The following is a 24286-nucleotide window of genomic DNA, read 5'->3' as shown; positions in this document are numbered from 1 at the left end:
CACACTGTTGGCTCATGTCTAGTTTGTGGTCAACCAAGACTCCTAGATCCTTTTCACATGTACTGCTCTCAAGCCAGGTGTCACCCATCTTGTATTTGTGCCTCTCATTTTTTTTGCCCAAGTGCAATACTTTACATTTTTCCCTGTTAAAATTCATCTTGTTTGTTTTGGCCCAGTTCTCCAATCTGTCAAGGTCGTTTTGAAGTGTGATCCTGTCCTCTGGGGTGTTAGCCACCCCTCCCAGTTTGGTGTCATCTGCAAATTTGATCAGGATGCCCTTGAGTCCATCATCCAAGTCGTTGATAAAGATGTTGAATAAGACCGGGCCCAAGACAGAACCCTGTGGCACCCCACTAGTCACTCTTCTCCAGGATGAAGAGGAACCATTGATGAGCACCCTTTGGGTTCGGTCAGTCAGCCAGTTACAAATCCACTGAGTGGTAGCAAAGTCAAGACCGCATTTTACCAGCTTCTTTACAAGAATATCATGGGGCTTGATGGCTACAGAGCTTGATCATTAGGCTATAGACAGAAATGTGGAGTGGAAGATTTTCCAGTGCTAGGGGTGCTATACTTTGAAAAAGGAGAATATATTTACAGACTTCTACGTTTAACAACGGATTGCTATGATGACTCTCATTTTAAATACCCCTACCATATGTAGGCTATAGAAACTGTGGTATATTATTAGTAGCAATGTTCTTAACTTTAACGAGCCTGCCAGAGTAGAGCCGTGGGTGCCGCAATTACAAACGCCCATGTGACCACAACACTGGCCTACAGCTGCTGTTCCTCATTGGCCCTGGGAAGAAGGGTGCAGACATGCTGCAGAGTTCTCCCGTTCCATTCATGAAAAACAAGGGGTGGGAGCACGATGCATGGGGCTTTTAAATTTGTTTCTATTTTAACAAATTATTGGGATATTGTAAACAAACAAAAAACCCAAATAAAAAAACCTGGACCTTCTGCCAAATTTTAAAAATCCTCCCGGACAGAAATTTTAATCCTGAAAAAGAGGTGTCCAGAAAAAAGAGGACATATGGCAACTATCCAGTGCTTTATTCTGTTTTATAAATTCATTAGTAACAATCAATGGGTGCCAACTTCAAATAAAGCGTAGGCAAGCTCGGCCGTTTCAAAGTTTTTAGCTTTGTTTACTGAATACAAATAAAATAAACATGCTAAATTAGTTCATGCTCTAGGGCATCAGAAAAAATTCTGATGCAAACTAAAAAACTTATGGTGCAAATTACATTAATTATATTAATTTGAAAAGAAAGGTTTTCTGGGATTTTTCTCTATCCAAAAATTCCCAGAAAACCCACATCATTGGCCTTAGCACATGTGTCCCCTTCTCTCTTTACATACTCCAATTTTCTCCCTCGGTTCCAATTTAGTGTCAAACCAGAGTCTGCCATTACATCCAAAGTTGGGCAACCTATCCAAGGGAAGAAAGAAGCACACAAGCATAGAGCTTGATCACTTAATGCTATACTACGATTCCCCCCCCCCCATTTCATTTCTATACCGCTTTATATTTTAAATAAAAAATCTCAAAGCGGTTTTGTTATTACATATAAACCAACCCTATTAATATATTCCAAATACTAATTATTTTGCTTTGTCCCTTGAGTTGCTTCTAAGCCCTCTGAACTGCATGGTTACCAGGGTCTGGCCCTAGGTTGGAAAATAATTCTTTATTTCTTCTTGCTCTCCTTTCACCATTGCTCCCAAGCTTATGGCTGCCTTGGCACAATTCAGTTATACATATGTAAACTAGGTTATATTTACCTAATAGAGAAAAAGGAAAACATGGGAAGGCATCAAGAACAGAAAAAGAAGGGAGGAAGCCTCCAGGTGCACAGAAGTTTATCGAGTCCGATGCATATAAAAAATAAATCCTCATTCGGGGCACTCTTGTATACTTTAACAAGGTGGGTCTTAGCCCTGCATGTTGATGGTATCCTGAAGAATTTATATTTTAAAAACTTTTTACTTCAAACATACATCTCTGTATTTGCCTATCATTCACTATATTCTATGTCTACTTACCCAAAATGCAAAAAAAAAGCCAGATATTATATGGCAGCTACTATACTGTAATCAATTTCCAAGACTATTACCCTATTTTCCCTATAGGTAGAATGGTCTTGCAATAACAGATGTTAATAATATTCATTTCACACCATGTTCATTTAACTTTTGAGAGTCCTTGAATTTGCAAACAAAGGTTTATTAGTTAACTTTTCATCAAAGAATTTGAAGTATTATTACCTTTCAGTTCTATGGAAGCTGAATGAACAGCAACATACATATTGCAAACTAGGATATGTACATGAATATTAAGAAAATCAATTTGCTGGTGTGTGCATAATGCTGTTGCTTGTAGAAATATCCTCAAATTTACTGTGACTAGTTTGCTCACAAAGTACTGCCATTATGATTTGAATCATCTGCACAATATACTAACAATTCTGTTTCTAGACTCCAGAAGCTCCTAGCCTGAAATGTAAGGATAAATGTTCCATGAGATCACCTTCCTACTATACAACCTGCTTTTATTTCTGCCTAGTCTCCACCTGAACTGTGCTATAAAGATCTTGGATTACTGTACAAGGAAATTGGTAGTCTGAAAGGCTTCATTTTACATCACAAGTAAAATATGGTTCTATACTCTGCCAGTTTAGGAACCAAGGAATGCTACACTAAATCATATTCTGAGCCACCGTATATTCTGCAGTCTAAACATCCAAATGGGAAGGCTCCTTTCTTCCTAATCTTGCCCTCTCATGGCACCATTTTTCTAAGCGGCAGGAACACTTAAAAGTCAATTCAGGAAGAAATCAGCATATACCTCACCTTTCAATATCTCCCAAGTCAAATACATAATTACGCAATCACTAGTAATATATGGTTCATTGTGAGACTGCAAGGAGCTTGAAATAATAATTCTGGGCCATCAAACAATGCATTAGGCTGTATGGATAAAATTCAAGCTAATTTGGAACCAACAATAAATTCAGATCAAACAAAATGGATCTTGCAAAAGAAATGCAACAGGAAATCTGAAAATGGATCTGGGAAAATGCTTATAAACTTTCAGGGGAATTTCCACACATTATTATTTAGTTAGTATTTACACCAACACAATTAAGCACAATATCCCCAAATGTCAGTGATAAATGTTGACACTCTAGGGCTTTGAGGGCAATTTTTTACATTTTCGGACATTCCCCTAGACTAATACATTGAAATTTGGCAATAAAAGAAATCCAAAATACTACTGGATATAACATTACAAATGATCCTCTTGTAATGTCAAAAGGGATAGTATTGGAATATAAAAGACTCATCTCTCAAAAGCAACATGTATGGCAATCTCTTAGGAGAAAAGCAAACGCTATTGATCTGATATTGATTAATTGTTTATAAGAATTTGGGATACAGTATGCATGTCCAAACGAAAACACAGCAAAAGTCAGAGAAAGCAGGCAGCAAGTTGTACATTTAGAGAGAAACTGAGCCTTTTTATTTTGTATTAGAATAACGAAGTACAATAAAGTACAAGATGCACTACATCCTTATGTGATATTAATAGAATCTGTTAGTAATAAGGTAGCTCTAATATCTTTCATTTTTCCTATTTTATCAGAAATAATCACCATTTATTTCCACCACAACATTTTTGTTACGCTGTATGATATTGGTAAATTATTGTATCAATATTGCACGTATTACAATTTTCTGATGTACAGTTTGGCAAATACTATTTTTAAGAGACTGGGGAGGATCATGTCAGTTCTAAGGGCTTACAGAGTTCAACAAACAAATAAGCCAAAGCTGTCCAAACTGTCTGTCGAGACACGTTTGTCTGTCGGCTGCAGTGTGTAGGTGTGTTGCGCGAACGCTCCCCTTGCTCCTTCTGGAGCTGGAAAAGGGTTAGTCTAACCTCTGGTTTGCTAGTAAAACTGAATTACTATGTTATGAAATGATGCATGTCTAATAAATGTTTCACCAACATGAAAAATTTGGAAAGCCCTGAAATAAGCAAGCACACCCACCGTACTGGGAAGTTTGCAAATAACTTCATAACAAAGCTTACAGTTTGCCAGGGACCTTACTTTATCTCTAATTATTAATTCAGTTGATCTAAATGCAGGACTTGTTTATAGTCACCACTCTGAGAGCTTTTCTTCTATCCCCACAGAGGAAAAATGCAGGTAGTCACTGGTGAAGAGGTCAGCTGAATGCTACACGACAGGCAGGCCCAGCTTCAGTACTTCAACAGTTTGCAATAGCATACTAAACTGGGAACTGAGGCCATTAAACTGGGAACTGACGCCACTCAGACAACAGCTTTCACGCTGTACATTCATGGAGAGAAAGGTTGCAGTGGTGGGGTGGGGAGATGGAGCACAAAAAGTAGCTGCATGAATTTTCTCACAAAGAGCTGAGAAAAGTGTACAATGGTTTACATCCTAGTTGCTCCTCTGTTTGTGTAATAAGGATAAGTTTTTATGAACTCTCCATCCATCTGTAGCTTGCTGCACCAAATCCTGTACCATCCAACAACCAGGAGCATATTTTCAGGGACCTGGGGTCTTCAGAGGGATGGGTAAGGCAGAATAGCCCTGTTCCATGAATGTGAATTATTTTCCATTCATGGAACAAAAGTTAGGATCCAAGACACATTTTGGGAAGAAAACATTACTGTCTCCACTACTCAGATATTCCTTCCATTTCATAAAGCTGGCAGATGACAAACGAATCAAGTTGTAATGAACAAAGGGGAGGGGGAATTAAACTGGCAACAGGAAGTGCTTCCTCTCACTGAATTTAAAAGGCATAAGCCCAATTATTTCACCTCTACTTTAAAATCTTAATAACAGCAGTTACTAAAAACTTGTCCATGTCTGTGAGCACAAGTCGCATATTTTCCACCATAAATACAGATTTTAGCTAACAAGATGAAGTAAACTAAACACCAGTTCAGTTACTCTGTATTTTCTCAAAGTCTAAAAATTGGTAGACTATGTGACAGGTCCATCTCATTTTTCTTAATGATGTTTTTATTATTCTTTCACCCAATTAAAACAGAAATGGATATTGCATCTTCTGACTGTATAATTGTTATTGTAATCTGTTTTCGATCACTGCTTGGGAAATTGGTCCAAAACAACATAAACTATCCACAGCCTCAAAATTCAAGTCATTTTCTTTTACTACGACACTTAAGGAGACATCTATCATGTTGCTCTGCTAGCATGTGAGTATTATGGCAAAAAAAGTTATTTGTAAGTTGGGAAAAGACATTATGAAAGGCACCTTTTACTGCAAAGTAATGCATAACTCATAAGTGAGATTTTTATTCCTTAATAGCCAATAAAATACAAAATAGCAAATCTAAGAGATATGCATATTCAGTTGTAACATATAAATAATGGAAAGGCACATCACATAAAAATATGATTTTATTTTCCATTTTAAAATATAGGTTATTCAAAGGGCATGCTTCATTTGTAATATGACTGCATCAGCAATATTTATCTTTTAAAAGGAAGATCCTAAACATAATCCTAAACACCTTTACATGGAATGAAATAAAAACCCAGAAACCTACTGACAAATAAATACGCTAAACAAAAAAGAAAATTTTCTCACAATACTATTATTATGTTGTCTCATATTAGTCCAACTAACAGTGCAATCCTACCCACATAAACTCAGAACTAATGCCACACTAATTTCAATGTGTCTTACACCTACGTAAATGTGAATAGGTTTGTAGCCTAAACCACGTATCTTAGAGATAAACTTAAGTAGCTTCTAGGCCCAACACTATTACATGTTATGAAAAACTGCAAATCAAGTTATTGAAGACAAGTTTCTTTGTTTACCAAAGAAACAGTGTCATGTAACAAGTAAATATCTGCCAGTTAACAATGACACCTTGTATCTTTAAAAATGTGATGTGGGAACCTATTTCCATTGTTTTAAATGGAACTAACTTCCACCTATATGATTTTAGGTTATGATCTTAAACATATTTCCTAGGATTCAAGTTGCTTTTCAAGTCTGCATATATCTCCAATTTTACTATGCAGAATACATTTCTTCTCCATGTACACAGACTGCCCATGGGTGCACATTCGCATGGATCAACATGATGACCACAGCTTGGCACCACATGCACAATCAGGAAGGAACCTAAGGAAAGTCTCAGGCTCAAATGCTTTCTTCCTTCTTTCTCCCTTGAGGTTGGGAGAAGACTTTAACAGAGTTTAGTTTCACTTTCCACTAATCCTAGCTTGTCATATCAGAGGAACCAACATTCATGGTTTAAAACAAATTCTGGTCAGCATCAAAACAAACCAACTTGGAACTATGGGGTTTGAAGCTGGCTTGTTTAACTAACTAGAGTTTGTTTTAAACCACAATCTCTGGTACATATGACACAAGTCAGGATAAACTGAAAGTTGGAACTAAATACCTGTTAAGTTCTTCTTGCAGTTGAACAGGAGGCAGGAAGCGAGGAACTATGCAAGAGCAATGTTCCTTCCTGCTTATGGATATAACTCTAAACCATGGTTTAGCATTATATGCAAACCAGGCTAATATGGGAACAGGGCAGTAAACCAGTTAGAAAAACTGCTGGAAAAATGAATGTCTTCCATATCCATAACTACCTGATTCACATCTGGAATCATTGGGGGTGATGTATTGTGTCAACCAGCCATTATTTAAGGAGTAGAATGCAGCAACGTGCTTCTGTTAGCAAATTGACTTTCGTCTATGCAACAAAACTCCCCTGCTGTGTGCACTCCCTAAATTTGTACCAAATTTGGGAAGGGTATATGTGAAGTGGAGAGGGAAGGGAAGTTGTGTTGCATGAGTGGGAATTACTGTACTTACGGAAGTGCATTATTGGATACCACCGTAAGACTCCTTTTGTATGTTTCATCTTTAACTGAAATTCTATTTTGCACAGATGCAAAGATTATATTATAGTATGCATAATCCTGCTATCTCTAGATACAACATAGGAACATTTGACCATAGTTTCAGTAATAACTACTGAAAGGCATGAATAACTGCTCATAAACTGCAAAGAAGCAAGTCATATGATAGCAAGTATATTTCTAGTCCTACTGAACACACATAGAATTATTAATTTCTAACAGCACAGCAATCTTTAACAACCTAAAACTTGGGGAAATGGTCCAATTCATTTTTTAATAATAATATTTTTTAAAGCCCTAAACAGCCTCGGTCCAGTATACCTGAAGGAGTGTCTCCACCCCCATCGTTCTGCCCGGACACTGAGGTCCAGCGCCGAGGGCCTTCTGGCAGTTCCCATGCTGCGAGAAGCCAAGTTACAGGGAACCAGGCAGAGGGCCTTCTCGGTTGTGGCACTCGCCCTGTGGAAAGCCCTCCCACCAGATGTCAAAGAGAAAAACAACTACCAGACTTTTAGAAGACATCTGAAGGCAGCCCTGTTTAGGGAAGCTTTTAATGTTTAATAGACTATTGTATTTTAATATTCTGTTGGAAGCCGCCCAGAGTGGCTGGGGAAACCCAGCCAGATGGGCGGGGTATAAATATATTATTATTATTATTATTATTATTATTATTATTATTATTATTATTATCATCATCATCATCATCAATTGAGACATGTAAACAATTCTAACTGCATCATCAAACATCCACCAATAAATGGTTTGCATCTCACAGCAGTACACAACCAGTTTACTGCATTTTTCCAGTGAATGCCATAACTTGAAAAATGCTTGCATTAGCTTCACTACCACTAACACACAATGTTAATTGTAGCTCTGCACAGAACATGCAAACACAGAACATGCAAACACACACACACAGAGAGAGCTGTCTCGCACTTTACATTTTACTCACTAAAACATGTGGTAAACTCCTTCATTTCCATAACCCATTACATGTAAAACAGTCCTTAAATTCTAAGACTTTTGTGTCTAAGACTGCACAGATTTTCGTTAAATTATTGACATTACTGTAAGACAGTTGTGTTAAATCCCCAAAGAGCAGAGCACCTCTAGAAATATCCTCTACTTGTCTCATTAGCAAAATTAATTTTTAATCTTAAATATTTTTGCATCAAACACTTTTAAAAATTAAAAGTTATAGAGGGGGGGAATTATTTGGTACAAAGTAAATATTATATCACTTGGGTAATCAATTTGTTGGACAACTCATGCATTGCTATGAACAAGCAGAGACAATACGTTCAAAGCAATCAAAGTAAGTTTAGAGAATAGAAAGCCTACTGAACTTATTTCCCCAATACTGTTGTAAAATTGACATAACTATACTAATTTTAGAATTGATATTGTTAATACAATGGACATAATGAAGGCCCTAAAAGAAAATATTAGTGCTAATCTTTAAAAAGATATGATAATAGAGAAAGCCTTGCACAATGCTGATCCTTTTTTTCTGCACTCCAAATTAACTGAAACTTATTCTTCACAAACACAAGATCAATGCTTAATACTCCCTGATGAATGCTCAGCTTAAATGTGGTGGGAAAATGCAGCACGGGAGAGATAATTAAGTACATTTCTCTGAAATCTTCAGTTTCTCAAATGTTTGTCAGTTGTGGCTTTAGCTCTTAAAACAGTTTCACTTATAGAATGTCTTCATATGAAAGTGCATCTGTTTCTGAGGAGTTTATACAGTAGGAATCAATTAACATAGGATTGATTCATCATTTATTGGGGGGGCAGCTAAGCACACACTATAGTTCAAAGTTAATATTCTGTGTTGCCAAATGAGCACTTTCTCTTTCAGAGGGTGCTGTCACATACACACATTGTGTCAGCTGAGCACTATCTTGGATTGTAAAGCACCATTAGACAGGCAGGAGCTGAGCCCTAGTACCCTAAAAGATGGTATTTTAATCTTAAAATGCTGTTGACCGTTACTGAAAAGAACCCAGTAAATAACCCGTATAAGTTACCCAACGTTATATGATATGGAACTAGATTAGTCTGCTTAATGTCTTGGGTTATAATGGCCTAATGCTTTCCTAATTTTCACGTATTCCACATAATTTTCAGTTATTCCCAAAGAGAAAATGAATTTCATTAACAATAATGATGATGCATTGTTTCATTGTTGCACTTTCATGCTTACTATACTACCGTCAGGGGTTTTTTCTGTGGCTTGCTTTGGTAACAATAAATTAGCTGAGAATTATATCAGCATACATTCTACATTATATTGTCATTAACTGTTGCACTTTGCCCAGCTCTGAAGTCCTACAGAATATAAGTCTGTCAAAATAGTATACAGTATACCTTTTACAAAGCGCCACTTTTTTTCTCCAACTTCTAAGTGCACAGTTTCTAACATCAAGATTTATAAAGCGTTACTGAAATACATTTCTTGCACAGGTGATACAATGCATTCCACTATTACCAGTTAATGTGCATTGGAGAAAATGTTACATTTTGTATACTTTATTGTATACACAGATAGGCTACATTGACCATAACCACTTTTCAGCAGATAAGCTACTAATAGATTAATTTTTTTAAAAAAAACCTATCATATATCAACATTTAGTACAAGACTGGAAGACACAGAGTTAGTCTACTCCGTGTACTTCTGCTGACACTAGAGCCCCAGTGCTATGTAGTAAGAAATCATTTAAACTTGGTTTCTAGTAAATAGATGTTAGCATCAGAATGCATGTACAAAACATAAGAATATTGGCTCGTCCAAAACACATTTAATTGGAAATGAATCATACTGTTTTGTTATTTCAAATAAGTAGACTTGGACGCCTTACTCCTCATCCTACAGCTATCCATACAAAAAAAAAGCCTACAGATCTGCTCACTTTCTAGGGAAATATGGTCTATATTAATGTTACATTAACAGAAATAAAGGAGCTAATGGGCCCTGATCAACAGAGAAGTTTGGAAAAATATTATAATGGTCTTGATCCTAAGCATGCTTCTCCCAATCAGCTCAGCTACACTTCTAACCAAGTAAATTTAATGCACATGCAGATAGGCAGGCAATGTAAAGCCTGACTAGACAATTTACTCTGCACCGAAATCCAAAACATGACTGTGTTTCTCAAAACATTAACAGTCATGCATTCTATTGAAATCACTGGGATTTACTTCCAAGTAAGCATCTGATCCAGTTTTTCCAAAGTATAAACAAACATGCATAAAAGACTTAGAGCTAATACTGATGTTTCAAATCTCTTATGGTTACAACTTTATGAAGAACATTTCAAGTAAAATGTTCCAAAATGATCCTAGATGACTCCTCATTGGATGATATTTTATATTTTTGTGGATGCTGAGCTGCAAATATTTTGAAACCAAATCAACTACAGATTTGCTGTTAATACAGAAATCACAGAAGACTATTCTCTCACTGGAAGAAAGGAGGTGGCATACTAGGTGACTCCAAGTGTATGCAATGTTCATGTTTAAAAGACAAAGACGGATGTAAAAAAGTATAAAACTCATTATACTATCTAAAGAGCAATACTGTTCCTCAAATTTTACTTTAGAGGGTTTAGTTTTGTAACATATATATATATGAATCAATACTTTTAAAAATGTTAACATGCACTATTTTTTAAAAAAAATGTGTATTATCCAACATGTTATATTATATAAAATTTGTGTAATCCAAATTTGTGCAAGAGAAAACCTGTCTTTGTCATTTGAACTAGCTTTCGTTATCAAGGTATATTCAACCTTTACAAATACAAGGAAATGCAATATACCTCTCACACAGTTACAATGAATAGAAGGAACAGTAATGAAATACAAAGTATTATTCTCTACCAGTAAATCACATTAACAGTTGTCACACACAATATTCAGATGACAACTTATATCAATGCTCTGATCAATGTGTCCTATCTGAATGCTTCAAACATTAACCTTGATTTCCCATCATTAGATTTGTCAACAGTAATAAAGGGTCACAACATACTCCTACACCTGGTTCTACTAGTAGTAGTAATTACTTATATGTTACTGCTGTCAACAGTAGGCCTGAAAACAAAGGCTGTAATTCTACTTGGATGTAAGAAACACTGAATTCAATGACACTTAAAGAAATATTCATAAGACTGGGCTTCATGTTTGGTATCTAACACTGCAACCATGTTCGAACTTCTCTTGAAGTAACTCCCACTGAATACAATGGGCCTTTTATTCTGAGTTAACACCAATTAAGGCCTAGCTATAAATTATTCTGCTAGCTTTTTAAAACATATTATCATTTATCTGATAAACACTGAACCAGATTAAGAAGTGTACCTATATTTAACTTCCAAAAAGACAGAAACTGATTATTTTATAATCAAAACAGCTGTATCAAAATATGTGTATTTCTCTTAACATTTAAACTGTATAGGTTATCATTTATTTTATATAGCCCATTGAGAAATAGCACAAAAGGTTGGTCTTCCAATTAAATATTAAAATATAACTTTGTTAAACACGCCGCTGCCCCTCAACTTCTATTTAGGTAAATTTCTAATAGTTTTTGAATCAGTATTAACATCGTAAAAAAGATGCACTTCAAGCTTCTACCACCACTATAGGAATCAATTGGTATAGGTGAAATATCCTACTATTATACTAGATTTTAGCATGTGGCGCTAGTGGATTCTATATTTCAGTTTATTTCACCAAAGGACAAAATAGAAGATTTGTTTAAAGTAACCCCCGCTGATTTTAACACTTCTAAATCTGTAAAATTAGGATCATAGCCTTAATTATTAAGCACAGTTTTTACTTGAGCTCTTCAGACTGATTTTCCATCTCTTAAAGACTAATAAAATGTAAATGCACATGAGAATTGAAGAATCGTGAACACAGATACATTTTAATCAGGATTTTTACAAATCTGAGTTTCCTGGCCATTAATCATCCTTTTTCAAAATCCTTATGGAGCGAATTACTAACTGAGAGGGGACGCCAATTCTAGTAAGTGAATGTTACCCAGCAGGGATATAAAGCTGTCAACACCACAGAGCTCTTGCTTGCTTTAACCTCTCTCCCAGGCGTCATATGTGTTTTAAAGAGATATTCGCCTTTTTCTCCCACAGTCTCACTATAAAAACTGCCAATCATGAGTATCGCAGCACTTCTGTTTTATTACATAGATGTTTAAAACAGACTACTTAGGTAACTGCAGGAAGTGCTAGAATACCTAAGGCAAAAAAAGTTAACCCTGACTACTTCAACTAAAATTAACACTGTAAATAGTAAAAGGTTTTTAAGTCCTCAGGGAAACTTACTTCTACCACACCCTGCTTAACATTTGTTTAGGATTTTTCAAGGCTTTTATCTCTCTTCCCAATGTCAAAAAATGTTTCACTCTAGAACAGCTATTATGCCACTAGTTACAGAACAACTTCCCGTAAAATCTATTTTACCATGCCTTCCCCTCCCAAAAAAAAGTGAAGTACGATTGCATATCCTTGCGAGTTTTTGCCTTTACTTAGAGATATCATTATAAAGAATAAGGAATTCTAAAAATAGTAAGTCTACCAATATAAGTTCATCACTTGGCCATGTCTTCAGATCTGTTAACTCATTATTTAATCAAATAGAACATAGTGATAATCCGTGTATTATCTACTTTCACCCCCAAAGAGAAACAAGATAAGTAGGATTCTATAGTCATGCTATTTTTAAAGCAACTGATGTGAAATTCAGGAACTTTCCTCAGCTTTTCATTAAATATCAAACCCACCATACATGAAAAATCTTGGAAATTCTTTTAACTATACTACATGTTGAATATTAACGACTAGATAGTATCTTGTTAACTAACTTTCATAGGCCAGAGATTTTTACATATGGCCTTAGTTTTCCTTGCTGGTATAACTATTTTCACCTCTATAAAAATCATATTTGAGTGTTACAGTTACAGTAAAGGTAGAACTTTCATACCATTGCAATGCAGCTTTTAAAGCCACATTGTGATTTGTACTGAAAAGTGTCGTCGTTTTAGAAAGGGATGTAGCAAAAAGTCATTCATGAGACAGTTAAGCTAGTTATCCTAAAAGATTTTAATATAAAATGAAGATCAATTTAAAACAAACATTGCCCTATCAAGATAGTAGGACTTAAAAGTACTTTAAAAAATATGTATTGCTGAGTTGAGAAATCAAACATTTTTTCATTCTTACTTAAAAATGGAACACTAGCCAACAAGTACAAGGACTACAAGAAACTTTATGAAACAAGAAGTTAACAGAAAAAAAATGTATCAGCAGTTCATATGAAGGTAACCCCTTAAGAGCTGGCCTTGAGTAATGAAAGTCTCCATGTAAAACTGAATAAAATCCTCTATCCAACATCACACTTGACTGAACGTCTACAGTTTGAACAGTTTGATATCACAAACTGTTGTGACCTTCTTGTGGCAAAGCACTGAAGCAATTTGGAAACATACATAGCCCAAAATTTAAAAATAAGCCTCCCACACACACCTCAGTGTAGATTAGAAACCCAAAAGACATTAACGCAAACCCGCAAACCCTTTCTTAAAAAGCAATAATGCTTCAAATAGCCCCCAGCTACTGCAGGGCATATCTCGAAATATTTACAGAAAGATTTAGTCAGCAGCAAATCCACAAGTACTCCATTATTACTTTTTAAACTTTCTTTCTAGCGTAATATTTAATTTAACACTTTTTCTTTTCTTTTTTGCCTCTAAGAACAAATCAATAAGAGCAACAGTGAGAAAAAGGTTCATTCACCAACTCTCTAAGCATTGTCTAAACTCTTGAATCCACTATTAGCTGTCTTTACTCAAGATTATCTTAGAATATACAGATAACTAACTTAAGGGAAGAAGATAACCTCAACCTACAGCTTCTTAACAATCTTTGGCAATTACTAATCCCACTGAGCAAGAAATGTTTCGTTAAAAGCAGTGCAATGGTATTATGCTGTATTTTCTTGCATTTTTTCCTATGCAATAAGATTTTTGACATATGTAATATGTTACATATTTTGCAGAACAACCTGTTTTGTATGTATTTTTTCTTCTTTTGAAACTGTGCAGAAATATTAGATCCTGCACTTATATCTAGGTCCAAAGATAAGGTAAAAGAAGTGAGAAATCATGACATTCAGAACTAAAGATCTTTAAGCAGCTGCGTGTTTGGGATTTTAAGTCATCTACTTGAGACACTGAAATCACACCACAGAACACGGAAGAAAGAGTATCTAGAGAAAATGATATATACACTGTCCAACAACTCTATCAGTGCATTTAAAAAACCACTGTAGCAACTGTCCATAAAGGGAAAAAAATATCCCATTTTGTTTCGGAGAGTATTCTTTAAAGTTATTATCTTGTACATTTACTTGGTATTATATCTACTGATTGCTATGAAAAGTTTTCTTCCAAGTAAGCGTGTTGGAATCACAACCCTAGAACATCATTAAGCTACTCAACTAGATTCCATAAATCTCAAATAAGCTAGACTAGTAATAGGTACAGTAACAGTACGGCAAATAAACTAGACTCATAAGGTGTATAGTACAGCAATTTACCGGTACTCCTATTTAGAAACAAGCCATTCATAAAATATTGAAGAATAAATTCTTTTTCTCCATGCATTCTTAGCAACGAAAATGACTAGATTTTCCCCATTACAAGACTAAAAAAAAAACCCAACCCGCTTTCTGAGATACAAGATAAGCTTAACTTTACAATTCCAAAACTTTTATAAAATATTCTAAATTAGCTCCCAGTTAAACTGTAAAATACTAGGGATATAATTAAGATCCTTTTTAATTGAGTTAAAGAACTAATATCTTTGTCCCATGATGCAAATACAGTAACAGTGCAAAAAAGCCACGATTTAGAAAGCAACCCAGAACAAAAGCCAAACAAAAAACCCCAAAACATTTTATATGTCCTTCTAACACAGGGGCAGAGAACGGAACACCTTTAAGCTTTCCAGGAAAAGCTAAGAACTCTAACAGTGACATAACCAGCTAACACCTCATACACAGTGGCAACATGCCCAAAATATGCCACCTTCTGTATAAACCACTTTCCTGTTTAACCATAATGAGGCTGTTGGTTACTGATGAAAGAAGCAAGAGGGACGTTAGCAGTCTGCCACTGACTTTCTTCCTGTAACCCTACACCAAGAGACACTCAAGCTTCACCAACCTGAACCCTGACACCCTGTGCCATTGTAACACAGCCGCCAGCCTGTTATGTATACATTAGTTCAACTAGGTTTGTTACCTCCCACTGATTTGGTGACAGAGCCATTGGGCCTCCCTCGGGCTCCCATAGGGCTGCCATTCTGTTCAAGTCTGGCCACCTTCGCAGGGGGAGGACCTTTGACATCAGGGCTGCCGCTCCCTCTGTCTGGGCTATCCCTTAGACAGGGACTCTCACTTCTCCGGTCCATACTACTTTGAGTTGGAGACAATGTTCCCACAGGCAGATCACAATAAAAGGAGCAAGGACCTAGAAAGAGAGAGAGAAGAGGAGGGAGAAAAGAAATGAGCAGTACCACTTCAGAAGCGTCCAAACTGAATGTATCAATTAATCACATATACATTAAAAAAGGAAGAGCACTTCAAGCCAGAATTAAAACGATCTACATAAGCATGGAGGACCTTAGCCACAAGGCTTCGCTTTTGCACCTGACTTGTGAACGCGCTTCCGATGCTGCTGCTGCTGCTCGCGAGCCGGCAGCTAACAAGGAAGGGTCACGGAAGTTGATCATTCATTCAACTTCAGCTTTGTAAACCAGGCTATTGCTAGTACCGAAGCTATTTACAGGCTACGGTTTTCGTCTTTGGGGTCGAGTGCAATTTAGAAAAGCAAGGGACTTGGGCAAACAAATCTATTTAGAAGCAAGTATGCAGTACACTGTATTCAATAGACTACTGCATTTCATATGGCGTGCGAACCAGTAAAGAGGTTCAATTAGGTTCCTAGTAATACATTTAAAAATGGGTCCAGTCCGGGAGAAGTAGGAAGGAATGGCAGGCAGATCTATTTTGACACCTAAGGACACTTAAAAATGTAACCCCACTTCCAAACTTAATTTTTAAAAAGCATTTTTTTAAAAAAATACTGCGTGCCAGGCATCTTCCTCTCTGCTTTTAAACACACTTAGAAATCGATGCCTTAAGTCTATTCTTTCCCGCTTTGTTTTGTTTATTCTTAGGCAAAGGAACATTAAAGTACAAATTTGATCGGCAGGGAAGGGAGGGAAAAATCCCTGCATCCTCCGGGATTTCCCCTTTGCTAGAATGTGCATTGGCAGGTCGGTTCGATATTTTGTGCCGAACTGCTATCTCAAGCAGATTGAGTTTTCAAGCTTGATTACACAACGTAGCGCAGCAAAAACCAAAAAAGAGAGAGAAAAGCCACGGCTAGAGCAGTTTGCGGAGTCACGCAGAAAGAAACAAATGGGAGCGTAACATAGAATAGCAACATTTCAGCCAAAAGCACCTCCGTCAGTGCGAGAGACATCCGTAAATTATTTTGTTTGCTTCGATCTAGCTGCTTAAGAGAAACCTTTCAGGACCACCGCCGTGAATATCGGAGAGCTTTCCTGGAGTACTTACTGCTTATAGTCTGTCCGTAACTTGGCTGAGTTGGGCTCTGTCCATGGATCAAAAGTAGAGAATCCAGGGTGGAAAGTTTTCTGGGTTCCTCTCTGCACGTTATTATTCTCTCCTCGTCTATTTCGTCTCCCCCAACCCACCGCCACCTCGAGTCCCGATGGTTTTGGGGAGGGGAGGCTTGCGCTCCCAGGTCAGGATGCCTCGCCGTCTTGCGCCAAAGTGGGCTTTGGGTGCTTGAAGGAAAGAGCTCTTCCCGAAAGGGCACCCGAGGTGGTTGTGAATGCGAAAGAAGAGACCAGAGAGAGCCCTGGGATCGACGAGGAAGTAGAGGGAGGGAAACACTAATTTCTCTCACCTTCAGCAAAAAAAAAAAAAAAAAAGGTGGTGGGGGGAGAGAAATCAAAGAGGGGAGGGGGAGAAAAAAAGGGGTGGAGAGGCTGCCTGTAAAGAGGGGAGAGGGAGAGATGCTATCCCGAACGAGCAGGAGAAGAAGAGGCAGCAGGAGCCGGTGCTCTGGTGGCCGCCGAGCAGGCAAGCAGCGCCCGATGTGTCACTTTCAATCTCTCCCTCCGCCAGGCAGTGAGAGCAGCAGCAGCAGCAGCAGCAGCAACACGAGGGATTCGCCAGAGAGGAGACAAATGATTATTAGTTGCGTTGAGTCATCAAGCAAAGTGAGTCCTTTTCTGGGGTTGTCCTTCCTCGCTTTGGGGTTTGTTTGTTTTTTTGTTTCCCCCCCCCCACCCGCCGCACTTTAGGGTTGGTGTGGTTCTGGTGGCGATGCCTTCCACTCCCTCCTTCCCTCGCTTCCTCCTTCCCTCCTCTTGGAATCCAAAATAACAGCTCAGCTTCCTCCCTTCTTCTTCTTCTTCTTCCCCTCCTACTTTTCTTTTCTCCCCCCCCCCTCCTCTTCTTCCTCCTCCTCTCTTCCCTAAAAATAGTCTCCCTACGTTAACTTAGGGGCAGGATAGAGCCCTTCCTCTTGGCAAAAAAAAAAAAAAAAAAAAAAGAGGGGGGGTTGCAAATTGCGATTGCTGCTGCTGCTGCTGCTCCGGCCGCCAGCACTGCCGTTTTGCATGCATGCATGCAGGCGGAGGACAGAGAGAGAGAGAGGCTCGCCTGGCAGGAAATTAAAGCCCAATAAATATATAATAAATGGGAGACACGCGGCGGTTCGCGCAAGCACACGGGCGAGGCAGAAGAAGAGCAAACTTAAGGCGCCGGGCGGGGAGGGACAGGCAGGCGGGCGGGGAGAGGCGGGAATGGTGGGGAGGAGAGAAGAAGGAGCGAGGGAAGTAACGCGGAGGGAAAGGGGGCCGGGTTGGAGGGAGGAGAAGCGTGTGAAATGGTGGGGCGGCGTGGAGTGGGGGGGGAGAGAGAGAGGGGGGTTGACTGCTGGGTCGGCAGAAGGGAGCGAGTGAGGAGAGGAGAGCAGCGGCCGCCGCCGCCGCCGCCCGGGACACCCGAGGAGGCGGAAGGGAAACGCGGGAGGGTCCATTCCGGGCGCCTCCTTCCCCGGGTCCGCAGCGACCCGAGGCCTCCAAACAAGCGCCCTCGCGCAAGTGGGAGAGGGAGCCGCGTGTGCCCCCCCCCCAAGTATATGAGAGAGAGAGAGAGAGAGAGAGAGAGGCGGGAACCGCCTCAACCGCCGCCTCAGTCCTGAGGAGAAAGCGCGCGAGCGAATAACCGCACACACATTCGCCGCCGCCGCCGCCCGCTCCTTTCTGCTCTTCCCACCAAACCGGGCCCCCCCCCTCTCCTCAGCCTGATAACGGTCTATCTCGCGCGTGCCGCTCTTCGGCGCGCGCATTCCAGGAGTCCGGCGCGGGTGGCGTGAGGGGTCGTGTCGCGTGGGGTGGCTCGTGAGGCGGCCGAAAACCGTCGCGTGGGGAGCCGCTTTGTTGGCAGTGGAGGGGGAGGGGGCTTGGTCTTTTGTTGTTGTTGTTGTTGTTGTTGTTTCGGGGGCGGCCGTGAGGAGAGGTCATGGCGGTGCCGCTCAGTGGTTAGAGAGAGAGCTGAGGCGACGCTTCTCCCGCTCGAAACGGCCATTCCCTGAGGGACGGTGCCCCGTGAAGGGGAGCCGTTGCGCCCCCCCCCGCCAGCCCCTTTTGGGGGGGTAGTTAATAGACTGAGGTGGGGAGGGAGAGAAGCCGCTCAACACCCTCCTTTTCCCGGGGGGGGGCGCCGCTCCCTTCGCCTCCTCCGCCCCACCCAGGCCAGGCCACGGGGACCTGCTTCTGCCTCAGAATTGAAGCGGCACCCGCGAAGCATTTAAGGTGGCGCGGAAGGAATCCCTCTCCTGTTTAAAAAAAAAACTTCTCTTCCCGCACCTTCTTGTGCAGGCGGGTCGCCGTTCACCCCTGGCCCCTCCTTCTCTCCCCACACCTCCAAGTCGTCCCCCTGCACCGCGGCTTTAAAAAAAAAACCACCCCAAAAAGCTCGGTGCTTTTGCCGGGGAAGCTCCGGAACTTGGCGCGCCCACCTTAAGACAGCCCGGCTTGTTTGTTTTACGGTGGCGCTAGAGGGTCAAAATAAACCCACCCACCCTCTTCGGAAGCATGCGTGGGGTTGTGCGTTTATGCGCTTTGGGGGGGGGGGTTTGCGGCCAAAGAGCGACGCGTTTCAATCTTGCGAAGGGAGCGGTTTAGTCCGACCTTTTGCCCTACAACTTGTAATACATTTAAATGTTTTAAATGGTGGCGCTGTGGGGGGAGCAGGACATGGCAGTAATTGTGACCGAACCTCCGATTCGGGATCCTGCAGCGCAGACGAGACAGTTTAGATTACAACCCAGGGGCTGGCTTGCTTGATTTAATTGTTATTGTTATTGCTGGTTGTATTATTATTATTATTATTATTATTATTATTATTATTATTATTATTATTATTATTATATTTGTACCCCGCCCATCTGATTGGGTTGCCCCAGCCACTCCGATGGGGTTGCACTATCAGTTTATTATACCAAAGTAAAAAATAATCAGAATTCGATTGTTATGGAACAGGCTCCAGAACATCCTCGCAGAGGAAGGAGGGGTGTTGTAAATCAGTCTTTCCCTCTCGTTCAGTCGCTCCGAAATCAGCACGCAGGGACCCTTTGCAGAGCTAGGTGCGCCTGCACTCGCAGAGCCTAACTTCTCCTTGTTGTTTGTCCATGGAGTTTTCTTGGCAGGGAGACTGGAGTGGCTTGCCGGTTCCTGCCCCAGGTGAATCACGTTTGGTCCAAACTCTCCACTATGACCTGTCCATCTTGGGTGGCCCTGCACGGCGTGACTCATAGCTTCTCTGAGTTGTTCAAGCTCCTTCGCCACGGCAAGGCAAGTGATCCATGGAGAGCCTAACTTGGCCCTCCTAAATCCGAAGTTCAGAAAGTTGAGAGAAGCCGAAGCGCCCGGGCTTTTCTCCCGCAAGACCTTCCCCCCCTCCCCCACACACACACTTGGGGCAATCGGAACCCCAAAGCAGCCTTCGATCTCTGCCGCGAAAGCGAAGCGGAGTGGGTGGGTTTTTGTTTCCTTTCTTGTTTTCCTTTGCGCTTAGGTGCGTGCTGCTCCCAAGGTCAAGTTGACCCGCGAGCTTCGCCCTGGAGAATGTCGAGAAGAACCGCGACGATCTGGGCCCGAGGCCTGCCCTGCCTGCCTGCCTGCCTGCCTTCCTTCGACGGCTTGAAAACAAAAGCTGGAGCAGCTCCTCGCTGCCACGCGCCCGCGCGCACAATCGCAAAGGAAAAGAAACATAGTAACAGTCGCCCGCCGATGCCTGGGCTTCGGTCAAGGGCGCTTGTTGTTTCTTTGGGGTTTGGGCTCTGCTGGAGCTCGGAGCCTGGCGCAGCAAGCGGAGCGGCGGCGGCGGCTCTTGCTCTCTCGCTTCTCGCGTCTCCAAAGGATGGGAATCATTATAGACTGCAGAGGGCTCGCCACTCTCTTTTCCTCTTTTCTTCTCCGGGCTTCGGCCCGCACTAGGAAGTGCTGCTGGCTGGCAGTCTGGGAACCACGGAGAAGCCCCTGATCCGGGTAAGAGATTAACTCCAGATCGTTTCCACTTGAAATCGGAGTAGGTTGCAAGAGGGCCCCACCCATCCCGGGAAAGGCAGCGGTTCTGCAGCAGAGGATGAACTAACTTTCTCTTTCTTTCTTTCTTTCTTTCTTTCTTTCTTTCTTTCTTTCTTTCTGGATCTTAAGAGATCTTTTCTTGAAGACCTTCGTACAGACGTCTTCATCTTGCTTTGGCAGCAAGAGGCGCGGGGGGGGGGAGGCGGGGGCGAAGGTCGCGTGCGCGGTTGAACTTTTGGGGCACGGGCGTAGGCTTCCGACGACTCAAGGTGAGGGTTATGTCTCTTATCTTCTTGCCCTGGTCCTGAACATGTAGTTCGGTGTCCGTGGTGTTCTTTGCAAACGACTGGAAGTTGGAGCATTGGCAAAACCATGCCCGAACTAGCGGAACTAAATTGTGCGGATTTGGAAAAGGAGCGAGGAAAAGATCTGAATGTGTGAGAACTTTAAAAAAAGAAGTTAAATCTAGTGGGATTTTTCCGGGCGGGGTAGGGGCTGTTTTAATTTGCCAGGAGGCCTTATCTGAGAAGCCGGTGGGTGGTAGGAGAATGGCAATGGTCCTCTTACCTTTAGGATCCGGACTGGTGGCCAAAGTTGGAAGAACGCGCGGTTTTTAGGGCTGGAGTTGTTCTGATGGTAGGATTAGGTTTAAAGGAAGGATCTTCCCCTTTCCCTGGTTGGTTGGTTCGTCACTCTTCTTCTCACCGATGGCTGGAGAGAGTCAGCCCAAGCTCCTTAAATGAGCGATTTCATGTAGCCCACGAGCTGAAGATCCTGACTGCCATTTGGTCCCTGATCGCGTTTCACGCCGCCGCTCTGTGTGAACAGGCTGATCGCAGGACGGTCAAGTTCAACCTCCTTGCAGCGAATACTACCGGATTGTTAACTTATTCATATTTTATAAAGTGTTAATATTTTATAAAGATTTTAGGGAAACTATTGATTTTAAATTATTCAGCCGCTCCTGGGATCTTTTTGAATAATGCATACAATTAAATACGTGCATAAAATTGGTCGCAACGGTTTGCGAATGTAGCTTCTATTCTTTCGCCATTTCCTTCCTCGTTCAGTTTGGATTTCTTTTGACGTATTTAAACTCCCCCCCGGAACCCCTTATGAAAAGTAAACCCTTGTGACTGTCCCAGCGCCAAAAGGTTTTAAGCGTTGTTATTCCTAAACTCAGATTATTGTAAAACGGCATGAAACTGAATTTATTGCCTTTTAACATCTACCAAGTGGCTCTTACGAAGTGTTTTGTTTTTAATAATAATAATAATATCGTATGCTTCAGTTGCGGAAATAAGCACATTTGCATGGGGTGGAATAAATGGATGGGCACAAGAGTTTTTAATAAATTTACAAATCCTCCCCGCTCAATAAAGGCGTTTTCTGTTTCAGATTATGTATGGTTTCTTAGTTGATCGTTTTCACATATTGTCTTTATTTGAACAGGAGGAAAAACTTTCCCCCTCTCCTGCTAAATATAAAATCAATTTGCATTATCTAACAACCTTACTTTTTCAGCATTTTTTAAAAAAAATAATCCAACTCGAGGAGGCATTTATTCTTTGGCATATTTGAGTAGTTGAAAAGGAAAAAGGAAAACCAAGACAGAGGACTCTTTAGTTCAGGGCAAATCCAGTGGCATAAAATGGAGGTTGTCCTTTAAAAGAGTACTCAATACATTTCGGGTCAAAACGTCTTGTAGCTTGATTTAAACCAACTAAGACCCTTTTAGGTTGGTGGCAGTCAAACCACTCACAGCATTTGCCATTCTTGAAAGTACTTTTGCAGCATCGTTCCTTCCGTAAGAATCGCGGGGGGTTCCTTTTTCTGCGCCCCCTTTCCGATCTGGATTTAATAACCCAAAGCAGAGCCTCTCTGATGCTTTCTTTTGACATCCGAACTCTTGTCTTACAGAGTCCGTCTTTCTCTCCATCTCCTTTGGAGAGCCAAGCGCTCAGACTTCGGACGTCTGCAGAAGCAACAAGCTCTGGAGCCAAGGTCACGCAAACCCTCCAAATTATTTGCTGGCTTCGGCTCCCAGCGCCCTGGCTGACGAATTGCGCCTTGAGGCGCCTCTGTCTGACTAAAAAGAGTCTCTTATCTGCCCGGAGAGAGGATAATAGTTCGCCCCAAGGGCTTACAGTCTATTTAGTTAAAAAAAAAATCAGAGGCGTCGGGGAAAGCCCCTTTTTGGGAGAGGGAATTCCACTGCCTTTCTTAGGGGAGGCGAAGAAATCCGCGACGGCCTCCTCCTGGAGCCCGGCCGCGATGGAAGTGAATTAACATCGTTCCAATGAACGGGCGGAGACCCGCAGCCTCAAGCCACCGGCTCTGCGGAATGGGCCCAAGAATAATACCGTCCAGGCAGCCGCAGCGGCCTCCGAGGAAAGACCCAGGAAGTGGAAGAGGAGAGGCCCTTTGACTTCTATGGAGTGCAAGAGAATATATGTAGCCGGCCGGGCCCTGCGCCCCTATGCCTGTTTACCTGGGAGTAAGGCCCATTGACCCAAGTGGGGTTTGCTTCCGAGTAGGTAAGGCTAGCATTACACCGTGAGACTTCTCAAAGAAGTCCCGCAGTGACGACGCTGGCAGGGCAGCGACACCGGCTGAGTTTTAGAGGCTGTGGCTGCAGAACTTTCTGGGAGTAAATAGGCTGTGAATCGCAACCTGGGGGTGCATTTAGCAAAGAAGGGTCTGTGCGCAGTGTGTGCATTCCTGGGAAAGACCTTAGGTTTTCATTAGAATTCGCGTGTGCGCGTGTGTATGTGCCAAAGTCATACAGGGAAAGTGCAGAGGGGGGAAATGGACAGTCTATGGAAGAGGGAGGCTATGTGCTCATACGTGATTGGAGGACATACTTAAAAGTGAAAGGCTGCGTGCGAGAAAGGCAGCGTGTCTATGTTTTACCCAATTCACACGTTTCACTTAAGATGCTTGAAATATACACCTTATATATATATATATATATGTACACCTTTTGTGTGATTGTATATGTGTGTATCTATATACACACACATGTCGGTTTCGAATGTGGAAAGTGCCCGCATCATAGAGACGCGTGCGCCTCAGGCACCTGAGACTGGCCACAACTCCCAGTTACCGGCATATACTAAATTTGGCTCGGTGTAACGTGAGAAAGGGCCCGATCTCTTGAGATAAAGGGGGGGAAACACTTCTCAGTTGCCAACAAAGCCGACTGAATGAACGTTCCCGAAGGTGAGAAGCGGAGGAACGCCTCCGTTGTCCTAATGCAGAGATGGGCCCTCCGATCCTAAACATAGATCCGATGCGCGTTTAAATTGCATTTTCACTGTCTCGGAAATGCCACTCCCTCTAAATTCCATGGGACTTAACTCCCAAGGAAGTGCCTGTAAGAGACTTCTTTTAATGGGCTGGAAAGGGCTGTGGGAAATAAATGCCTGCTGGACTAAAGTATAGGAGACGAGGAGGAGATAACGAGGGCCAGTCCTGCTCTTGCTTCCAGAGAGGAAGGCTGTGAGTTTTGCAGGCCTCCTTCTCCATCTCCCTTTGGCCAAGCGGGAGGCGCCCATCCTGAACTGGAAACGAGGATCAACACACAAAAACAGAAACAGCACC

General features: G+C 41.4%; 1 protein-coding gene across 3 annotated transcripts in view; it reads right to left on the bottom strand.

Annotated features, from left to right (window-relative positions):
- The window catches only part of SATB2 (SATB homeobox 2), a 128537-nt gene extending 111353 nt beyond the window's left edge, over positions 1-17184 (bottom strand). For all 3 annotated transcript variants that reach the window (XM_053361218.1, XM_053361235.1, XM_053361226.1), the window contains exons 1-2: positions 16635-17184; positions 15295-15522 (exon numbers count right to left, since the gene is read on the bottom strand). In XM_053361218.1, the coding sequence (XP_053217193.1) occupies positions 15295-15463 (169 nt within the window). In that variant the 5' untranslated portion in view covers positions 15464-15522; positions 16635-17184. The remainder of the gene's footprint in view (positions 1-15294; positions 15523-16634) is intronic.
- Between the last annotated feature and the right edge of the window lie 7102 nt (positions 17185-24286).

Source organism: Podarcis raffonei, chromosome 1 (genome assembly GCF_027172205.1).
Source record: "Podarcis raffonei isolate rPodRaf1 chromosome 1, rPodRaf1.pri, whole genome shotgun sequence".
NCBI lineage: Eukaryota > Metazoa > Chordata > Lepidosauria > Squamata > Lacertidae > Podarcis > Podarcis raffonei.
The sequence above is the reverse complement of the archived record's forward strand: the minus strand, read 5'-3'. Positions and strand labels throughout refer to the sequence as shown.